This window comes from Neomonachus schauinslandi, chromosome 14 (assembly GCF_002201575.2).
Source record: "Neomonachus schauinslandi chromosome 14, ASM220157v2, whole genome shotgun sequence".
In the NCBI taxonomy this organism is placed as follows: domain Eukaryota; kingdom Metazoa; phylum Chordata; class Mammalia; order Carnivora; family Phocidae; genus Neomonachus; species Neomonachus schauinslandi.
Genome location: NC_058416.1, coordinates 64,070,098 through 64,092,791, shown reverse-complemented (window position 1 = coordinate 64,092,791; position 22,694 = coordinate 64,070,098). Strand labels below are relative to the sequence as shown.

Genomic DNA, 22,694 nt, shown 5'->3' with positions numbered 1-22,694 from the left:
GCTGATACTGCAGTGCCTGCGAGCAGGATGTGGGCAGTATGTGCATATGGAGCACTTTTCTAGGTTAGGCCAGTCTCACTTGTTGGGTCTTTATAGGTGCTGTCCATTTGTGTCGAGGAAGATAACATTGTGAATTATGCAACCAATGTGCTTCAGAATCCAGACCTTGGTCTGCGTTTGGCCATTCGTAGCAACCTGGCTGGGGCGGAGGAGTTATTTGTGAGAAAATTCAGTACCCTCTTTGCACAGGGGAGCTATGCTGAAGCCGCCAAAGTAGCAGCATCTGCACCAAAGGTAATGGCCCTCAAATGCTGTGCGCCAGTCTGGGAGTGAAATAAATTATAAAAGCATTCCACTACTGATGTTGGAGTATCTTAACTGTTTTGTTAGTTGTATTAGCTTTAAAATTTTGCACCAGTGGCATGACAACAATGAGACAAATCAATGAAAAGCATGATTCTGCTGCAACAACATTTTTTAAAAATTCTGTCTCAGTTCTTATCTATGTGCATATGTATTTCACACCCAGCTTCTTAGCATAGAAAATGCAGAGCTATATTATATATCAAGTGGTTGTACTGTGTTTCATTTAGTCACATTCTACTCTGGACCTTGTCCACTCATCTGGAGTGTAACAGTACTGCTTAGGGCATGTTCTTTGATTTATTTCATTAGGATAATGTCCTGGGGCCTAGTTCTGCTTCTGAGCAGATAAAGGGTTTTGAGTTGCTTCTCCTTGAAAGGGATTTTTTTGTCTTTCAAGTGATGCTTAATGAGCAAACAATTTCTAACCATTTCTAGTCTTCACCCAGGACTTTGAGTATTTTGAATTAGAATGTAATGATGGTAGAACTTCACTACTGCAAGGCTGATTTAGAAGCCTAATTTTCACCCTTGCTAGAAGTCACCTGTGAGACTGAGACCCACTGTTTTTGTGGTCTTTTTTTTTTTTTAAGATTTTATTTATTTATTTGTCAGAGAGAGAGAGCACAAGCAGGGGGCGCGGCAGGCGGAGGGAGAAGCACGCTCCTCACTGAGCAAGGAGCCCAATGTGGGACTCAATCCCAGGACCTTGGATCATGACCTGAGCCGAAGGCAGACGCTCAACCAACTGAGCCACCCAGGTGTCCCCTGTTTGTGGTTTTTGCTGAAGGTGGAAGCCATTGCCTTGGTAGAGGACTTTCTGTCCCTGACAATTAATTCAGTGTGGAATTTCCTTTGGCAGATTTTTTTTTAAGATTTTATTTATTTATTTATTTATTTGAGAAAGAGAAACAACGAGAGAGAGCACGAGCAGGGAGGAGAGGGAGAAGCAGGTTCCCTGCAAGCAGGGAGCCCGACGTGGGGCTCGATCCCAGGACCCTGAGATCATGACCTGAGCTGAAGGCAGATGCTTAACAGACTGAGCCACCCAGGCGCCCCAGATTTTTTTTTTTTTAATACAAGCCAGTTAAGTAAAGGAACAGCTTGTGATTATAACGTAACAACCTACATTTCCATTTGTCATCAGGGAGTCCTACGTACCAGTGACACAGTTCGGAAGTTCCAGAGTATTCCTGCCCAGCCTGGGCAGGCTTCTCCTTTGCTCCAGTACTTTGGAATCCTGCTTGACCAGGGTCAGCTCAATAAACTTGAATCCTTAGAACTTTGCCGTCCAGTGCTTCAGCAGGGACGCAAACAACTCTTAGAAAAGTGGCTGAAAGAAGATAAGGTACAAACAGTTACGAAATCACAACCCTCAGCACAGTTTGAAAATGAGGTCACAGGCTCTTCTGATCCTAATCTTGCCCTGTCTCTTTGGCACACCACAGCTGGAGTGTTCAGAAGAACTTGGAGATTTGGTCAAAACTGCAGACCCTACACTCGCCCTGAGTGTGTATCTTCGGGCGAATGTGCCGAGTAAAGTTATCCAGTGTTTTGCAGAAACAGGCCAATTCCAAAAAATTGTCCTCTATGCCAAAAAGGTAATGCATGCCTAACCATTAGCATATCACAGATAATTAATTTGTGGTGGGTGGTTGCTGATTCTGAAGTTTATAAAATACCCTTCCTCCTATGGAAGTGCTCTAGTGTGAGTTGTCGGTGTTGCTGTTAGCATCTGTCATTCAGTGATAATGATCCTATTTTATTCTCTTCAGTTTTTTAATTTTCCTGTCTTAGGTTCACAGTCCTTCCGGTTCCCTTCCAGTTGGGGATTTTCCTATAATTTTTTAAAAGATTTTATTTATTTGAGAGAGAGATGGAGCAGAGCAGGAGGGGGTGTCAGAGGGAGAAGCAGACTCCACTGAGCAGGGAGACCACAGTAGGGCTCAATCCTGGAACCCTGGGATCATGACCTGAGCTGAAGGCAGACGCTTAACCGACTGAGCCACCCAGGCTCCACTTCTGTAATTGTATCTTGTTCTTTTTCTCCCTTCTCCCCCACAGCACCAGCTATGTGTTAAACCCATGTTTCAACGGGCTTCTACTGCAGCTTGTCCCCGAAGTTCACTGGCCTGTGGGCTGGGTGTTGGTCAGAGCTGGCTCACTGGTTGTCTGGTCTTTGTGGTCCAGGCTGTTTGTGTAATTGGTTGCACCTCCACATCCATGGCATCATCACATTGAAGTGGATGTTGTGTTTGGCATAGGCCCAGCATGTATACATGCTAATATTGCTCCTCATTTCTTTTTTTTTTTTTTAAGATTTTTTATTTATTTATTTGAGAGAGAGAGAATGAGAGACAGAGAGCATGAGAGGGGTGAGGGTCAGAGGGAGAAGCAGACTCCCTGCTGAGCAGGGAGCCCGATGCGGGACTCGATCCCAGGACTCCAGGATCATGACCTGGGCCGAAGGCAGTCGCTCAACCAACTGAGCCACCCAGGCGCCCTGCTCCTCATTTCTTTGTAAACACAAGTTCAGAACAAAGGATGGGAGCTTTATTTTTTTTCTTAACCACTCAGAGTGTTTCATTTCTTTTTCTTTTTTTTTTTTTTAAGATTTTATTTATTTATTTTACACAGAGAGACACAGCGAGAGGGAACACAAGCAGGGGGAGCGGAAGAGGGAGAAGCAGGCTCCCCGCTGAGCAGGGAGCCTGATGCGGGGCTCGATCCCAGGACCCCGGAATCATGACCTGAGCCGAAGGCAGACGCTTAACAACTGAGCCACCCAGGGACCCCCCCTTTTTTTTTTAAGATTTTATTTATTTATTTGAAAGAGAGAGAGAGAGCACATGAGAGGGGGGGAGGGTCAGAGGGAGAAGCAGACTCCCTGCTGAGCAGGGAGCCCGATGTGGGACTCGATCCCAGGACTCCAGGATCATGACCTGAGCCGAAGGCAGTCGCTCAACCAACTGAGCCACCCAGGTGCCCCTCATTTATTTTTCTGATGGGCGTTCCCTTGCCTCTAGGTTGGCTATGTCCCAGACTGGATCTTTTTGCTGAGGAGTGTGATGAGGATCAGTCCAGACCAGGGCCTGCAGTTTTCTCAAATGCTAGTGCGAGAGGAAGAGCCATTGGCCAACATTGACCAGGTGAGCATCAGTTGGTTGTTTGGGACAGCTTTTTGTGGCTTGTATAACTGTCAAGAAGATTCTCTTTTGTTTTTCTCTTACCAGTGTCTTGATTCTTTTGTCTGCTATTAATCTTCCAGTTTTAAAAAATCTGATGTACCAGGGGAGCTTGTCTTCTAGTCTTTTATTGTTTGAATACCTGTCATTTACTTTTGTTTTGAAGTATTTTAGAGGATTCATGTGTCAAGTTGTGAGGATCTTATTTCTTTGTGTGGTGGTTGGTGGTGGGGAGTGGAGGATGTCATTTGAGAATGGTAGCCCCACCCTACCCCCACCTCATTATCCTCTGCTGACTGAGGCCACCTGAAGTCTGCCTGCATACCTGGTTATGGTGAGTGCTTTTGAGTCTGTAGACTTTCATCTTGTGGGTGTCTGACTAACCTGGAGTTAGGTGAACGTGAGACTATTATTTTAGCATAACGTAGTTAGTGTTTAGATATAAACACATGTCCAGTTACCTTCAGTAAACTGTGTACAAAGGGCTCTGGGTAATACAGAGATATGTAGGGCGCCTGGGTGGCTCAGTTGGTTAAGTGACTGCCTTCGGCTCAGGTCATGATCCTGGAGTCCCGGGATCGAGTCCCGCATCAGACTCCCTGCTCGGCAGGGAGCCTGCTTCTGCCTCTGACCCTCCCCCCTCTCATGTGCTTTCTCTCTCATTCTCTCTGTCTCAAATAAATAAATAAATAAATCTTTAAAAAAAAAAAAAAAAATACAGAGATATGTAACAAAGCTTGAAGCAAGGCAAAACCAACAACCTGTATAGATACAAGTGCAGTCATACTGGGTTCATATATCATGGAATTTGCAGGGATTTTGGAGATCATGATTAAGGGGTTTGAGCCAAATTTACATAGATCTCAAGGGGAAGGAAAACTCCAGATTACGTCTAGATTATATTTCATATTTCTAAAGTATTTTTTAATTGATTTGAGAGAGAGTGAGAGAGGGAACACAAGCAGTGGGAGTGGCAGGCAGAGGGAGGGAGAAGCAGACTCCCCACTGAGCAAGGAACTTGATGCAGGACTCAATCCCAGGACCCTGGGATCATGACCTGAGCTGAAGGCAGACACTTAACTGACTGAGCCACCCAGGTGCCCTCTAAAGTATTTTTAATATAAACTTTTTTCTTGTACTTTAAACATGGAAACAGTTACACAATTAGTAAGTTCATTACCTATATTTCACTTCGTATTAAGGCTTATTCTTTAATATCTACTTAACTCTAATGATTGTTATCTAAGTCAATGTTTGCCTTTTCTTAACTGTGCCTAAATAATGAGAGTATAAGGGCTAGACACCAGGTGTTGACGGCCTCTAGGATTTGATTTAAATAATGGATTGTTAAGATTGCTTTAATCACTTCAGAGGATTTTGGGGATTCACACTGATAAAAGTACTTCCTTTGATCTACTTGAGTAAAATGCCCTGTTGGTGAGTATGACATCAGTGATATAATTTCACAAAATTACCTAATAAATAATGACCATGAGTTACTTGAATTTTGATAATAAAAGAAAATGGAGGGGCGCCTTACTGGTTTACTCAGAAGACTCTTGATCTCAGGGTCGTGAGTTTGAGCCCCATGATGGATGTAGAGATTACTAAAAGAAATAAAAACTTTTTAAAAATGCAAAGGAAGGAACGAATTATTGAATTTCTAAATGAGATTCAGTTTCAGGAACTATTTTAATAGGAAAATAAAACCCATCTCCTTTGGGTAAAAATGTGGCTTGCTGTCTGTTTCAGATTGTAGATGTTCTCATGGAAAACAGTTTAATTCAGCAGTGTACTTCCTTCTTGTTGGATGCCTTGAAAAATAATCGCCCAGCTGAGGGGCACCTCCAGACTCGCCTATTGGAGATGAACCTGATTCATGCACCCCAGGCAAGTGCCATTTCTAGGCTGAAAACAGGGGACAAAGGACCTGTTCATTTCTGTGTGGACTTGCACACCTAAACACAGTGCCTTTGGGCTGGGTGCTTGTGCCTCAGTGGACATTCTCTAGGACCTTCCTGCAAGAGTTTTCCAGAGTCCTTGGTGCAAAACTTTCACAGAAACAATTACAACAGGGGCATCTTTTCTTCTCTTTTCTGTTCTTCTCTGTTTTCTTTTCTTTGCTGTGGTAAAGTATACAATACATAACAAAATTTACTATTTTAACCATTTTTTTAAGTGCACATTTAAATGGCATTAAGTACATTCACATTATTGTGCAACTGTTACCACTATATATTTCCAGAACTTTTTATCATCACAAACAGAAAATCTTGTACCCATTAAGTGATAACTCCCCATTCCCTCCCCCAGCCCTTGGTAACCCCCTATTCTACTTACCTTTTCTATGAATTTGCCTATTCTAGATACTTCATATAAGTAGATTCATATGATATTTGTCCTTTTGTTTGGCTTGTTTCATTTAACATATTCTTTTCAGGATTCATCCATGTCGTAGTGTGGATTAGAATTTCATTCCTTTTTTATGTCTGAATAATATTCCATTGTATGTATATACCACATTTTGTTTATCCGTTTACTTGTTGATGGACATTGGGTTGCCTTTCACCTTGTAGCTGTTGCAAATAGTGCTGCTGTGAATATTGGTGTGCAGTATCAGTTTGAATTCCTGTTTTCAGCTCTTTGGGGCATACACCAGAAGGGGAGTTGCCAGATCATCTAGTAATTCTGTATGTAACTTGTTGAGGTACCACCATACTGTATTCCAAGCATTTATGCCATTTTATATTCCTACCACAATATATGAGGGTTCCAATTTCTTCATATGTTTGCCAACACTTGTTATTTTCTGTGTGTGTTTTTAAAAAAATCATGGCTATCCTAAATGGGTGTGAAGTGGTAGCTGATTATGGTGGGGCATTTTTTGAACTGAAATTTGGGGGGTGGGTATGTTAAATCACATGTATATGCTTTTTTTTGATTAATTTTAGATATGTATGCAGGAAAGGAGTTTGGAGAAATTTACATCAAGCTGTTAACCATGGTTGTCTGAGTGGACAGGATCACAGTTCACTTTGTTCTTTTTTTTTTTTTTTAAGTTTTTTTATTTATTTGACAGAGAGACACAGTGAGAGAGGGAACACAAGCAGGGGGAGTGAGAGAGGTAGAAGCAGGCTTCCCCGCGGAGCAGGGAGCCCGATCGATGCGGGGCTCGATCCCGGGACGCTGGGATCTTGACCTGAGCCGAAGGCAGACGCTTAACGACTGAGCCACCCAGGCGCCCCCACTTTGTTCTTTACTTATTTGTCTTCCAGTTTCTTTTGCTTTATAATCATGCATTGTTTTGTGATTAGGAAACACTATGTTAATTATATTGTTCTGTGTTTTCAGGTTATTCCAATTCACAAGTTAGCTGCTCTTGTGTGGGCCATATCCCACCTCTAGGAAACAAAAGTACTATTAATTTGCTGTTTGGTGTTCTGTTGAACTCTTATGACTTGGTGATTATATATGACAGCTTTTAATATATGAGCTTTGAAACAGAAACTAAACACCACTCAGGAACTGAGCAGATAGACTGTAAGAAGAGCCCAAACCCAAAAGAGGGGCAGCCTGGATGGGTGCACAGCTGGGTACAACGCCCAGAACATTGGGCAGTCTTCTCTGGATGTCAGAGGCTGGATGATATTTTCTTTTTTGGCACATCTGTGTTTTCTGAGTTCTTTAAATGATACTATTGCTATAATAAGGGGGAAACTTAAAAAAAAAAGATAGTAAAGTTCTGAAGAAAACAAAGGGTGGGGAGCATCAGATAAGTTCCAGATATTACAAAACTGTGCTGTCAGTTTGGATTGTTTGGATTGTTTCCTCTCTAGGGAGCCCAGAGTGTGCATTACCCTGGAGCAGCATGATGTTAGACTAGGTCTCTGGTCACTGTATACTTGACTGGTGCTCCACATCCTGGAAGGAATGGAAAAGAGTGTGCTGGGTGACACCCAGGAGCATGTCTCATCAAGACTCACTAGTAGTTACAGAGGGTCAGATCACTTAACAAGGCAGCAAGGTTGCTAGTTGACTCACTCATTCTTAGTCCAGAGGTTGCTTATTTAAAGATGATATTAAGCCTCATCAGAATTCTTTCCAGGAGTGTTAGTTGTTTTTCAAACATAATGCCCCCCCCCAAAACACACACACACACACACACTAATTCTGCCTTTAACCAAATTGAGCAGGTTAGTGAATGCCAGTAGGATTTGTTACTTCCAGCTAATTGTAACTGTTGCTAGTCCAAGGATTGAGCTCATTAAAGAAGGAGGCCTTCACATTGACCTTGACTTGCCATAGAAAACCATACAAATATGATGGCTGAAAGCCAGAGCAGTAGCCTGGCCTGATCCCAGTAACATGCTTTAGGGCAGAGCCTCAGCCTTTTATACATACCCAACTCTGCACCCTAGGAGGACAGAGCCTTGTTCAAAGAGCCTCAGGTGACTTAGAGGGTTGGCTAGGGCTCTGCTTGGAGGTGGGCAAGGACCTGGACCTGGTAAAATCCCTCTCTCCTGTGAGTACTTTCTGGAGCTGTGCCCTGGGGGCATAGTTAGAGCAGCTACTCTTAAAAAGTGATTGCCACCATTCAGGCTTTCTTCCTGACCTCACCATTTCGTAGGTTGCAGATGCCATTCTTGGAAATCAGATGTTTACTCATTATGATCGGGCCCACATTGCCCAGCTCTGTGAAAAGGCGGGCCTCCTGCAGCGTGCACTGGAGCACTACACTGACCTCTACGACATCAAGAGGGCTGTGGTCCACACTCACCTCCTCAATCCCGAGGTATGGTGCACCCTTCGGGCACTCCTGTTGTGGATGGCACCCACCTGTCATTAGGGTTACATGTTCCCAAAATTTCCCTATGTTTGTGGTTGTGGGACTGTGGTATGTGTCTTCCCTGTGCATGAGCCTTGTCACTGCTATACACAATTCTCATTCAGCCCACACACAAGCCCCACTGGCTCACCCACGCAACTGGGCTCACGTTACCTCTTTCTTTCCATTGTCTACCTTTGACTTAGCCCAAAAGAGAGAACCTGTTAACATTGACAGCTCTAGCAAGGTTGTCTAAAACCATTAGCAGAAGCTAATTGGTATTGCATTCCATTTACAGAATATGTTTTTGTATCAACTGTGGGGTATTGCAGGGTCTGTGACAGCTTGATGAATAGTTGACGTTAGTGTCTCATCTGAAGTTAACTCCTGGCTTCCACTTTTTACCACAAGGAATAGTTGCTTTTCAGTCCTTTCAAGTGAAGATTCTTTATATTTTTCACACTCAGTGGGAAAAATTGACCCAGTTATGTTGCCAGTGTTGGCAGCATCTAGGATGGTACTTAGGTGTGGACAACTCTTCCTTGCTTCCCAGTGGCTCGTCAGCTTCTTTGGCTCCTTGTCAGTGGAGGATTCTTTGGCGTGTCTTCATGCTCTGCTGTCTGCCAGCATCAGACAGAACCTTCAGCTGTGTGTGCAGGTGGCCTCCAAGTACCACGAGCAGCTGGGCACACAGTCCCTGGTGGAGCTCTTTGAATCCTTCAAGAGTTACGAAGGTAAATTTCACAGCCTCTAGCCAACTACACCTCCTCCTCGGGTGTCGGTGTCTGCCTGCCCAACCTCAGATTCTTCCTTCCAGCCAGGCTGATATGTTGGTCAATGGCAGAAGATTTCTGCTGTCTGGTATGTGTTACCCAGCTTAGGTAGCTTTTTTGGCATTTGCAAAGGAAGCAGTTAGTTGGTTGGTATTGGAGTGGGGATGCTTAGAATCCCCCTTGTGTCCCTGGAGCCTCTGTGGAACTGAGCATCTTTGTGTCACACACTCTGCTGAGTGTTCACCAGAAAATCTGGGCCAGTAACACTGGAGTGCCTGGCCCTGAGGGAGCAGCCCCTTTGGCTTCCTCTGAGTAAGAGCCCCATGGAGGCTCAGTGGTGTGTGGTTGTTGGGCTTGCAGACCTGACTGGTTGGCTTCCTCTGCCCTCCTGTGGGCATCAACATCGAGAATGTGCTGGTGGGGGGATGGCTTTCCCAGGTGAGGGTCTGCTGGGGACTGGCTGGGGCAGGGATAGAAACTGAGCATTTGTCCAACAAGGTATTAAGCCACTGTCCTGGGCCTAGTGAGGCTGGGATGTTGGAGGAGTGAAGGCAAGACCTGCCTTCAGGGAACTGCCCCTCGTCAGAAGACGCCATTGCAGGAAAGGCTGCAACAGCAATTAGGTTATGTGGGTGGGGAGATGGCAGTAGAGTAGGGTTGGTGGGAGCTGTCTGCCTCCTTCAGGGTTCTGGTTCCTTCCCCCAGGTTACAGCTAAAGACCTCCTCAGGGAATGTGGTTTTCTCTGGAGTATCCTGTCCTGTTCTTGTCACCAGTACCTCTGGCTGGCTCCTGTGAGAGTCAGGAGGTGGTCAGCCTCTGATGAATAATGGTGCTCTGTGACTCACCTTGCACCCCAGTCCGCAGTGGCTCCATGTGTGCCAGCAGCTCAGTGTCAGGGAGCAGACTCTGTTTGGAGGCTCCCATTGAAAGCCTCTGCTTTCCTCTCTTCCTGGTTTGTCTTTTTAGAGTGGTAGTCACACAGCCCTCTTAGGTTACCTCAGTTTGAATTATTCTTGAAGATGACCATCTAGGGTGTGCCTGGGCCTCCCAGAAGGATTCCACATACATACACATAGAGTATTTCACATCAGAACATCTCAGGTATACCTCCCAAATTTCATGGAAATCTGACTAGCTATTTGGGGGAGATGCCAAGGCAGAACTTCACATAGATTTTGTAAGTTGTGAGTGGGCTGTGTGAGCTGGGAGAGTGGAGCATTGTTGTAGGCTGGGCCATCAAGGGCAGATGGACTATGACTGTAGAAAAGGCAGGTAGATATTATGAGGGCATAAGATGGAACAATCTCTCTTTGTAGGCCTCTTCTACTTCTTGGGCTCAATTGTAAACTTCAGCCAAGATCCAGACGTGCACTTGAAATACATTCAGGCTGCCTGTAAGACGGGGCAGATCAAGGAGGTGGAGAGGATATGCCGGGAGAGTAATTGCTACAACCCAGAGCGGGTGAAGAACTTCCTGAAGGTAAGGATGTCTAGGTGTCACCTCCTTCCTTGAGCAAACCATCAGGCAGCTGCCTAAGACTTAGAAAGCTGACTTTTTCTCCATCAATGTTCCCTGGGTCCTTAGTGCAGAACTCTGCTTTGTGGCCCAAAGTTCTTGGAGGAGGCCACTGCTCATTTTCCAATCCTTGAGGCTATGCTCTTAATTATCTGATGTGTGAGTAGAGGAAGTTAGTTTATTGCTGCATTATGTTTCAACAACATCCAACTGTGCCCCTGTTAATTAGGTTAGGAAAGTCTATAGAAGCAAATAAGCTACTCAGTGCTAGGGGCATAAAAAGCAAGAAGTGTCTTTCTTCCTCATGCACAGGAGGGGGTGGATGTGGACCTAAGTGGGGTGGCTTTCTTTCCCACCATCTTTCAAGGACCAGGCTGGTGGCTGCTTTGCCATCTTCAGCATACCACCTTGAATGTCACCTTCCCAGTCAACTGGAAGAAGGAAAGAGAGTTCAGAAGAGCCAGCACTGGTGGTTTTTATGGGTGAGGCTGCAGGTGGCATGTGGCATTTTGATTCCCATTCCATTAGAGGAAACTAGGTCACATGGCCACACCCAGAACTGCAAGGGTGCAGGGCACCTGAGAAGTGTCATGTAGGTATGGCCAAATGAGGGGAGGCATTATTGTGGTGGACTGTAGAGTGGGGGGCAGCCCCCTGCACTGTTGGCTGATGTTCCGTGGAGTATGGTTCCTTGTCTGGAAAGGCAGCCCTTATTGGCAGGTGTTCTCGAAAGTAGCCTACACTCTCTGCTGCTGGGTCTGGGTTACATTTATACATAATGAGCTGTTTGTCTTAACCCAGAAGATACTTGCTTTTGGACCAATTTGCAATGTTATTGCCAGATGTAGCAGAGTTCTTCTTTAACCAAATAGTATTACCTTTCTGTTACTTGTTTCCCAAGGCAAACGCTATATCCCCAAAAGCAGATACCTTGAAACAATAGCATATCTAGAACAAAGTCTCATCCTGAGTCTCCTTGGGGCCACTCCCTACAGAAGCAGTGCCATCTCTGTGCTGATTCATGGTCCATGCAGTCTGGCTCTGTGAGGTCTTCACTGCATGCCTTGTTTCTGTGCTTTCCCAATACACAGGAGGCCAAGCTCACAGACCAGCTTCCCCTCATCATTGTGTGTGATCGGTTTGACTTTGTCCATGACCTCGTCCTGTACTTGTACCGCAACAACCTGCAGAAGTACATCGAGATCTACGTTCAGAAGGTACTACTGGGACGTTCACTGCCAGCTCCCAGGTGACACCCGGCTGCTTTTGTGCCTTGGTTGGTGGTAATAGCCTACACCTGAGAGACTGCCTTTGACCCCTGAATGTGTCTGAGACTGATGGTATCATAGCTTGGGCTGCCACAGCAGAATACCACAGACTGCATGGCTTAAACAGTAGACATTTTCTAGAGGCTGGAAGTCCAAGATCAAGGTGCTGACCCCACCACCTTGGGTTGGTTCTTTCTGAGGTCACTCTCCTTGGCTTACAGATGGCTACCTTCTTGCTGTACCTTTATATGGCCTTTTCTCTGATTAGGACCCCACCCTTATGACCTCAGTGAACCATAATTATGTCCTTCAAGGCCCATCTTCAAATACAGTCACATTAGGGGTTGGAGCTTCAAATACGCATTCTGTCCACCACAGGAGCCCTTTCAGACAGCCACACTGTCCAGGCCTGGACGGGGGACTTATAGCAGCGACCTGTGCCTGCAGCACTAAGTCACCACCTTGACCATTCTAGGTCAACCCTAGCCGGATCCCTGCTGTGGTTGGAGGGCTGCTTGATGTGGATTGTTCTGAGGAAGTAATTAAAAACTTAATCATGGTGGTGAGAGGACAGTTCTCTACTGATGAGCTGGTGACTGAAGTAGAAAAAAGAAACAGGTAAGGGGGTCCTAGCTTGGTATCTTCTCTTGCCCTTGGGTTCTAGTGTTTGTTGCTAAGTCTATGACTAATTCTCTAAGATCCCTTTTCGGTCAGCCTCTAGGCCCCAGGACTAACTGTCTCTGTGGCTGGTCTTTCATGCAACGAATCTTAGATCTAGTAGTGAGTTGTTTGCTATTGGTACTATAGATCTTTGGGGAAAACTTAACAATTGAAATCTGTTTGGAATTCAAGTCTGTTTTGGTCCCTAAAACAACCTGAGGTTAACGAAGTGAGATTTTTGTTTGTTTCTAGAAGCAGCCTTCAGAGTTCAGGGTCTGCCCTGGAGGTTTCAGATGTTAGTTTTGAGACTTTTACGTTGCTCTTCCTTCTTTCAAAGGCTAAAGCTGCTGCTTCCCTGGCTGGAGTCCCGGAGTCACGAAGGCTGTGAAGAGCCTGCCACTCACAATGCACTTGCCAAGATCTACATCGACAGCAACAATAGCCCCGAGCGCTTCCTGAGAGAGAACGCTTACTATGACAGCCGCGTGGTGGGCCGCTACTGTGAGAAGCGGGACCCGCATCTGGCCTGTGTTGCCTTCGAGCGGGGGCAGTGTGACCTTGAGCTCATCAAGGTGGGCAGCAAATACACCTGGCTGCCAGCTGTTGCGCTGGCTTCATCATTGGGGGCTCATGAAGGCTTCCTCTGAGCCCCACAATTGCAGATCACGTGCTACATTTCCATAAACTTGGTTTCCTTGTAATTCAGATGCCTTGTTTCCTACCTGCTTATGCCCTGTTTGTATATATTGTACCTGTAAACCTGGCTGGCCCAAGTCTGACCTGTCAGCCTTCTGCTTACAGTCCTCTAGCCTTGAGGGCAAAATTGAACCCCTTGGCCTGACTCAGGAGGTTTTCTGTGAACCACAACCCTGTCCTCACCAGCCTGACTGCCTCCCCTCTTGCCTCTCCACCCTGAATGCTTCCGTCCTATGTGTGCTTGCACTTCCTGCTCTTCTTCTTAGGCAGCTTCTTACACGTGCCCTCTGCCAGCTCTTCCCAACCACAGAGCTCTTACTGGCCCCTTTTTGGAACATCCCCCTCAGGTCTGCTTACCTCTGCCCTGGCTTGGATCTACATGTTTTATTACTTAAGTAGCAAATAGTTTCATACTTAACTTTGTGACCTAAAACTCCAGAAATCTCATGTGGGTGCACCTGATGTTTGTTTGACTGTAAGATCTGTAGGCAGTTGGTCTCTTTGCCCTGGACACCTCAGAGTGTCTGGACAGCATGGTAGAAACTCAGCAACCGGGGAAGGAATCTGTTAGGGTGTCAAGCATACAGAGCCAAAGCTCAAGAGCAGTGCACCAGTTTCTCATCCTACTTTAGCTTTGGACACTAACCATGCATGTGACAGGCCGGGTCTGCATAGCACATTGCCTTGCAGTCTCTAGGGAGCCAGTTTGTGTGAAGTTGGGACTTTAGTTAGTCTGATACCATAAGCCACCTTTTGGCTGAACTTACTACCTTTTTATTAAAGCTCAGTTCAGTGACCGCTCAGGGATCTTTGCACCCATCTGTCCTACCAGGTGGTGTATGATAGATATCACCTTTTAGTGAGGCAGAATTGAGACAAGAAAAAAAATGCTTGTTAAGATCTGCTGTGTCAGAAGGAGAAGCTGCAGTGAGATTTCGGGGCAGGCCAGACCAAGCCTGCTCCTGGCCTCGTGCCATGCACACGTGAGCAGCCCATGGACACACATGCAGCATTTAGTCTTGTGCCTGGCATCTGGTACCCAGCCAGTCTGATTCCCATTAGGCCTTAACAAGTGCCTCACACATTGGAATGTTCCAGTGGACAGTTGGTTTCTTGGAGATGTATTAGAACACAAAAAGGGATCTCAAGTTCAATCCGTGAAAGCATATTTTAAAGTTTATAGGCCTTGAAATGTTGTAGCATATATGCTGTTTTATACCAGTCCTGGGCTATTCTGATAACACTTTAGAGATGGTGACTGTTCAAATTTAAATTATTTAAATTATACCATTTAAATTAGCTAAAATTTAAAAATTAGTTCCTCCTTCATATACTGCATTCCATAGCACAGGTCTAGAACATTTTCATTGTCTCAGAAAGTTCTGCTGGGTAGCGCCACTTTAGAAGGCAGCAGGCCGATGTGGAGAGGAGCTGCCACACAGCCATACCCATTCTGAGTTGTTATAAACTGAGAAACTTGTATTTTGAGGTAATTTGTCACTCTGAGAAGTGCGTTGTCACCCCTTTGGGATGCTGCTCATCCCATGTCAAAGTACTGTTTTTTGCTTGGGCTCTGGCTGAACCAAACAAGTGTCGGGGACAGAGGGAACTGACTGGGGTGGGTCCCCCAAGTAGTGTCCATTGATTGGCTGTGTTATACACACTAGTGTACTCATTTCAGGTTTGCAACGAGAATTCTCTGTTTAAAAGTGAGGCCCGCTACCTGGTGCGCAGAAAAGATCCAGAGCTCTGGGCTCACGTCCTTGAGGAGACCAACCCATCCAGGAGACAGTTGATCGACCAGGTACAGAATGGAAATGGGAGTATGTGTATGCAGGCCTTTTGCCCTCTCATCATCTTGTGGCCAGAGTGACTAGTTGAATTGTTGTATTTAACACATCTTCAGACACATGACCAGACTGTTGTGTGAATCTTCCCTGGAGTTGTTTATTGGTTAAAGGCACAGAGTTGGCCCTGATCTCCAAAGCGGGGATGTGCTGCCCCAGTAAAAGGAATATCTGATGGCATGCCTGCATGCTGGACCCTTAGTATTTTTTTCAGCGCAGCCCCCAATGACACAAGGTAAGTGGCTCTCAAGGTTGTGTCAGCTGGACTTGACTTTGTTGAGGAACCCCTTGCACCCTTGTGACTATCCAGTGCTTCTCTCAGAGCTGGGGGCATGGTGCCGAGGCCAGGGTTCCTCCTATGTGCAGCCTGGTGGATGGGTGTCGACCTCAGCCACTCGGTGGGCTTCCTGTAGCTTTAGGCAGCAGATGGTGCTTCACCATACCCATTGTCCCCTAGGCTTCTGGCCACACTGTTTGGGGATGGGCTGAGATCAAGGTGGGAACAGGACCCTGGTTCAACAAGTGGCCTTCAGCCCTGAGCAGATCAACTAAAGTGCCCCCCCCCAACCCCTTTGTTACCAACCACGAGGCGCACTTGTTGGATTTCACCTCTGTCTCTTCTGAATTTCACCTTCTTGTTTTCTGTCCACTGTTCCTCATGTCTGTGCCATTATCTTTTCCTTAATAAACTTTATTCTGGAACACTTTTAGATGGCTAGAGGCCTATGTTATTTTGGATCTCATTATATCAACTTTGGAGTTACCCATCTCTAAGAATGATCCAGACCTGACAAAAGACATTGAGCAGCAAAGGGCCTGGGACAGAGTAGGTTTAGATTCCACTAGAGATCTATCTCCAAATCTAGAGACAACAGATATTTCTCCAGGTGTGGTCCAGCTGCCTGGCACGTCTGGTAGGTTGTGTTACACTGGCCCTGGGATGAGCAGCTTTAATGCTGCACTGAGCCGAAGCTAGAGGGTGCCTCTTGGTCTTCCTGTGTCTGTGTGAAGCTGCTGATCCTGTCAGTCTGCTGGGACTGAATATTCATAGCCACCTCCTGGGGGGGGCATTCACCTACCATGCCCCTCTAATTAGAGGGACTGCATGACGGCAGCAGATTGCTTTTAGGTCTGGAGGAGAAGCTCATTATGGAAAGTTTACTTAGAGGAAGCAGCTTCCTGAGGTAACCTTAGATTAGGCATCCTGTTGACTCAAATAGATGGTGGAAATTTATTTTTGCCCTTAAAATAACCAGTGTGTATTTAAAGTGCTCTAAGGTTTTCAAGAATGGACAGATGTCGTAATGGCAGGAAATATACCTCCTACTCTGGATGGAGTCTGTGTGCTGTCACAGTGCTCCTTTCCCTTAAGTACACCCTTTTTGTTACTTATCTCCTGTGATAGCCCCTTTCCTCAAACTCCTTTGCACAGCTGTTAGGATTATTATAAACTCCTCAGAAGAACTTTTGTAACTTATGGTGCCATTGAGTATACAGTGGCCACTTGCAAGGTTGACTGGGCTGACTTTGATTCTAGTTCCATTGCAGCCCCTCCTGTTTGTAGGGTCAAAGTTCATGGCCAGAGATGTATATTATCTATGTCATACCTCCTCTGAGTTCTCTGTTCTTTCTCATTAATGCGTTGCTATTGCCCACCCTTGATGAAGCTTGGCAAAACTGATAGACCCTGAAGTCACCAAAGGCCCCTGGCACAAAGTGCAAAGAACAATGCTGACCTTCTAGCCTGCTGTTATCTGGGAAGTGTACTCTTTGGAAAAATATCTTTTCCCCCACTTGTGAGTTTTCTTGTAGGTGAGACACCTGTAATTGGATGAGGGGTGGTGTGGCCAGTTTTTTGGTGGTCTGGCCAGTTTTTTGTCAGTCTTTCCCTTGGCATGGTTCTGAGGGCTGTGGAGCTCAGAGTGTACTCAATTGCATGCCTGGAAGTGAGCTGGGCCAGAGCAGTTGTGGTACTCTAGGCTAGCAAGAGCTTCATTAGAGAAATGGAGGCCATATTTGCTATGAACAGTGACCTAAAAAAACAAAGATGAAAGCAAACATGCATTTCAGATGCCTGTTTAAGTGCACTGTGTTATTGGCTTTGGAGTAAATTTACAGTATGGTTATTGGGGCAGAGATGAGTCTGCAGCCCTTTTGATGTGAGAGAGAAACTAATCATCAAATAGAGCAGGCAGAAATCTCTGAAATTGACTTCTTTAGACAACCTTCCCTTTTTACCTTGAGAAATCTCCTATTTTCTGTGTGTCTATTTCAGACTGCCATGGAGGAATCCTTTCTTTCTGTTTAGCTTCAAAGATAGTCTTGAATTGACTTTATCTAACCAAGTTCTTTCAAATGATATTTAAAACCAGGTGGTACAGATGGCATTGTCAGAAACACAGGATCCTGAAGAGGTCTCGGTCACTGTCAAGGCCTTCATGACAGCTGATCTGCCTAATGAACTGATTGAGCTGCTGGAGAAGATAGTTCTGGATAACTCGGTCTTCAGTGAGCACAGGTAAGGGTATGCCCGAGGGTAGCTGTTGACTCGGTCAGATTCAAGCTCCTGCCTGATGTTCATTTTCCATTACAATTTTGTCTTACCTCACCTGCCCAGCCTTATTGGCTGCTCCCCAAAGTCTTCTCACTGTGTTTTGTATCTTCAGTCCTACCTATCTCTTCTAGCTCCACCTAAATTCTACTTTTCCCAGGAATCTGTCCTTCATCTTGCTTCTCTGGCCTGCACTGTTCTTTAATCACAGTGCTCAGAAAGGGAGCTAATATTCATTAGTGCCTACTATGTCCCTAGCAAAATCATGGTGAACAAAGCTTGGAAACAGATGTCAAGAAAACTAAATCTGGGCATGTATCAGGGATGACTCGCTGGAGATATAACATAGAAGCATGATGAGTAGGAGCTTGGGTAGGAAGAACATTCTAGGCAGAAACAACAGAATGGGCAGACACTTTGGAAGTAATAATAGAGCATGCTTCAGTGTGGTCACACCCAGCATTTATTTCCACTTTAAAATTCATTATCGGGGCACCTGGGTGGCTCAGATGGTTGAGCGTCTGCCTTTGGCTTGGGTCGTGATCCTGGGGTCCTGGAATCGAACCCCCCGTCTGGCTCCTGGCTCGGCGGGGAGTCTGCTCCTTCCTCTCCCTCTGCCTCTCCCCCTGCTCATGCTCTCTCTCTGTATCTCTCTGTCTCAAATGAATAAATAAAATCTTAAAAAAAAAAATCATTATCAGAGATTCTGTGTCAAACAGACCAGTGTATTCACATCATAAATCCGCTGTAAAGATTTAATTGTAAGGTTTATTTTTTAGGCCAGATGGGCTTTCAAGGTCTGTGGCATTGTGTTAAAGAATGTTTGTGAGGATGTGTTTGGGCGTTTTTTTTTGTTGTTTTTTGTTTTGTTTTGTTTTTTGGGTTGTTGTTTTTTTTTTAGTGTTCCATGATTCATTATTTGCATATAACACCCAGTGCTCATTACAACACATGCCCTCCTTAATACCCATCACGGGGCTAACCCATCCCCCCACCCCTTTGCCTCTGAAACCCTCAGATTGTTTCCCAGAGTCCATAGTCTCTCATGGTTCATCTCCCGCTCTGATGTCCACCCCCTTCAGTTTTCCCTTCCTTCCCCTAATGTCCTCCAGGCTATTCCTTATGTTCTACATATGAGTGAAACCAAATGATAATTGTCTTTCTCTGCTTGACTTATTTCACTTAGCATAATCCCCTCCAGTTCCATCCATGTGGATGAAAACGGTAGGTATTCATCCTTTCTGATGGCTGAGTAATATTCCATTGTATATATAAACCACATCTTCTTTATCCATTCATCTGTTGAAGGGCATCTTGGCTCCTTCCACAGTTTGGCTTTTGTGGACATTGCTGCTATGAACATTCGGGTGCATGTGCACCTTCTTTTCACTACATCTGTATCTTTGGGGTAAATACCCAGTAGTGCAATTGCTGGATCATAGGGTAGCTCTATTTTTAACTTTTTGAGGAACCTCCATACTGTTTTCCAGAGTGGCTGTACCAACTTGCATTCCCACCAACAGTGTAAGAGGGTTCCTCTTTCTCCACATCCTCTGCAACATTTGTTGTTTCCTGCCTTGTTAATTTTTGCCATTCTAACTGGTCTAAGGTGGTATCTCAGTGTGGTTTTTATTTGAATTTCCCTGATGGCTAATGATGTTGAACCTTTTTTCATGTGTCTGTTAGCCATTCATATGTCTTCTTTTGAGAAGTGTCTGTTCATGTCTTCTGCCCATTTTTTGACTTGATTATTTGTTTTTTGGGTGTTAAGTTTGAGAAGTTCTTTATAGATATTGGATACCAGCCCTTTATTCTGTAATGTCATTTGCAAATATCTTCTCCCATTCCGTGGGTTGCCTCTTAGTTTTGTTGACTGTTTCCTTTGCTGTGCAGAAGCTTTTTATCTTGATGAAGTCCCAAAAGTTCATTTTTGCTTTTGTTTCCCTTGCCTTTGGAGACGTGTCATGAAAGAAGTTGCTGTGGCCGATGTCAAAGAGGTTACTGCCTATGTTCTCCTGTAGGATTTTGATAGATTCCTGTCTCACATTGAGGTCTTTCATCCATTTTGAGTTTATCTTTGTGTATGGTATAAGAGAATGATCGAGTTTCATTCTTCCGTATATAGCTGCCCAATTTTCCTAGCACCATTTATTGAAGAGACTGTCTTTTTTCCATTGGATATTTTTTCCTGATTTGTCAAAGATTAGTAGACCATAGAGTTGAGGGTCCATTTCTGGAGACTGTGTTGTCCATTGATCTATGTGTCTGTTTTTGTGCCAGTACCATGCTGTCTTGGTGATCACAGTTTTGTAATATAGCATGAAATCAGACAACGTGGTGCCCCTAGCTTTGTTTTTCTTTTTCAACATTTTCTTGGCGATTCGGGGTCTTTTCTGGTTCCATACAGATTTTAGGATTGTTTGTTTCAGCTCTTTGAAAAATGCCAATTGTTTTGATAGGGATGGTGTTGAAAGTGTAGATTGCTCTGGGCAGCATAGACATTTTTTTTTTTTTTTTTTTTAAGATTTTATTTATTTGAGAGAGAGAATGAGAGAGAGCAAGTACATGAGAGGGGGGAGGGTCAGAGGGAGAAGCAGACTCCCTGCCGAGCAGGGAGCCCGATGCGGGACTCGATCCAGGGACTCCAGGATCATGACCTGAGCCGAAGGCAGTCGCTTAACCAACTGAGCCACCCAGGCGCCCCAGCATAGACATTTTAACAATGTTTGTTCTTCCAATCCATGAGCATGGAATGTTTTTCCATCTTTTTGTGTCTTTTTCAATTTCTTTCGTAAGTGTTCTGTAGTTTCTAGAGTATAGATCCTTTACCTCTTTTGTTAGATTTATTCCAAGGTATTTTATGGTTTTTGGTGCTATTGTAAATGGAATCAATTCCCGAATTTCTCTTTCTACAGTTACATTGTTAGTGTATAGAAAAACAACTGATTTCTGTGCCTTGATTTTGTATCCTGCCACATTACTGAATGGCTGTATGAGTTCTAGTAATTTGGGGTTGGAGTCTTTTGGGTTTTCCACATAAAGTATCATGTCACCTGCAAAGAGAGAGAGTTTGACTTCTTCTTTGCCAATTTGAATACCTTTTATTTCTTCTTCTTGTCTGATTGCTGTTGCTAGGACTTCTAGTACTATGTTGAACAATAGTGGACAGAGTGGGCATCCCTGTCGTGTTCCTGATCTTAAGGGAAAAGCTCTCAGCTTTTCCCCATTGAGAATGATATTCGCTGTGGGCTTTTCATAGATGGTTTTTATGAACTTGAGGAATGTTCCTTCTATCCCTGTACTCTGAAGAGTTTTAATCAGGAAAGGATGTTGTATTTTGTCAAATGCTTTTTCTGCGTCAGTTGAGAGGATCACGTGGTTCTTGTCTTTTTTTTTATCAGTGTGTTCTATCATGTTGATTGATTTGCGAATGTTGAACCACCCTTGCATCCCCGGTCGTGATGGATAATCCTTTTAATGTACTGTTGGATCCTATTGGCTAGGGTCTTGTTTAGTATTTTGGCATCCATATTCATCAGGGATATTGGTCTGTAATTCTCCTTTTTGATGGGGTCTTTGCCTGGTTTTGGGATCAAGGTAATGCTGGCATCATAGAAGGTGTTTGGAAGTTTTCCTTCTGTTTCTGTTTTTTGAAACCGCTTCAGAAGAATAGGTATTATTTCTTCTTTAAATGTAGAATTTCCCTGGGAATCCATCTGACCCTGGGCTCTTGTTTTTTGGGAGGTTTTTGATTACTGCTTCAATTTCGTTACTGGTTATTGTTTGTTTTTAAACTGAGAAATGCTAAATGGTAAATTATGGAATGTGAAATTACATTTTAATGGAATCCTATGCCCTCATTAATTACAGGATGCCAGAGTTAAGGTACCTGAGGTGGCTAGGATATTATTATTGTCTGGCCAACCTCCTTTGATAGATCTTAGCCTGTTAGTACTTCCCACAGAAAAACACTTAAAGGTGGTTCTGACTGTATGTGCCACCTCCTTGGACACTGTTGTTTTTCACACATGCAGGGGGACCTTCAAGTTCTTGCCCTTCTTTCTGTGACCGAATGCTTCACCAGACATAGTTTTCTGTGCAGGTGAAAGTAGCCTGAGTTAGCAGTGTGACAGACTAGATACCTATATACTTACACAGATCCTGTTACTGGAAAAACTGAAGATGTAGGATGAAATATACAAATGATCCTTTAAAGTGAGTCCATGAGCTAGTGACTTTTGCCAAACTCTGCTGAATCTGGTCTATGTGTTCCTACAGGACACAGAGGACACGAGATAAGACCCAAGGGCCTACAAAAGGTGTGAAGTCTACGGTGAAGCCCCTCCTCAGTGCAAGGATAAACTATACCAGTATTGCCTAGCCCTCTGCTAAGAGACCAGCCAAAACAAAACAAAAAAGAGCTCTTTGGAACCATGGTGCTAGATTATGCGGACAAAACTGGCCCTGAGAGGCTGGCCCTCTAACAGGTTTTAGTACAAATTCATGTGAACTGGCATGGGATTAAAAATCCTCAAGTGAGGAATTTAATTTTGAAAGGATTGCCATCAGGTAGTGCCTTCAGATGTCTGCCAAAGACAAATACAAATCCTTTTTAGAAGAGCCTACCCTCTAGCAAGGCTTCAGAGAATTCTGACATAACATTCCAAGAAATAATGAGCTCATAGTAAAAACATTGACAAAATGCATAAGGAAACAAGGCTCCATTAGTAAGAGCCAGCAGCAAAACAGAGTAGACTCAGATCTGCCTAGAGGGACTGTGTTATTGGAATTATCAGGCATGAAATATAAAATTACATGTAATGTGTTTAAATACCCAAAAGATCAAGCAGATTTTTTTTTTTAGTGATTTTATTTATTTGAGAGAGAGACTGAGAGAGCACAAGCAGGGGCAGAGGGAAAGGGAGAGGGACAAGCAGACTCCCCTTTGAGTGGGGAGCCCGATGTGGGGCTCGATCCCAGGACCCTGAGATCACGACCTGAGGCAAAGT

The 22,694-nt window shown here is 44.5% G+C and overlaps 1 protein-coding gene across 1 annotated transcript in view; it reads left to right on the top strand.

Annotated features, from left to right (window-relative positions):
- CLTCL1 (clathrin heavy chain like 1) overlaps nucleotides 1-22,694 on the top strand; it is a 102,218-nt gene that overhangs the window by 48,891 nt on the left and 30,633 nt on the right. The window contains exons 7-19 of the mRNA XM_021690873.1: nucleotides 97-294; nucleotides 1,511-1,711; nucleotides 1,812-1,964; nucleotides 3,390-3,512; nucleotides 5,301-5,438; nucleotides 8,176-8,340; nucleotides 8,927-9,107; nucleotides 10,464-10,627; nucleotides 11,755-11,880; nucleotides 12,407-12,549; nucleotides 12,929-13,163; nucleotides 14,969-15,091; nucleotides 17,507-17,652. Of these exons, the coding sequence (XP_021546548.1) occupies nucleotides 97-294; nucleotides 1,511-1,711; nucleotides 1,812-1,964; nucleotides 3,390-3,512; nucleotides 5,301-5,438; nucleotides 8,176-8,340; nucleotides 8,927-9,107; nucleotides 10,464-10,627; nucleotides 11,755-11,880; nucleotides 12,407-12,549; nucleotides 12,929-13,163; nucleotides 14,969-15,091; nucleotides 17,507-17,652 (2,096 nt within the window). The remainder of the gene's footprint in view (nucleotides 1-96; nucleotides 295-1,510; nucleotides 1,712-1,811; nucleotides 1,965-3,389; nucleotides 3,513-5,300; nucleotides 5,439-8,175; nucleotides 8,341-8,926; nucleotides 9,108-10,463; nucleotides 10,628-11,754; nucleotides 11,881-12,406; nucleotides 12,550-12,928; nucleotides 13,164-14,968; nucleotides 15,092-17,506; nucleotides 17,653-22,694) is intronic.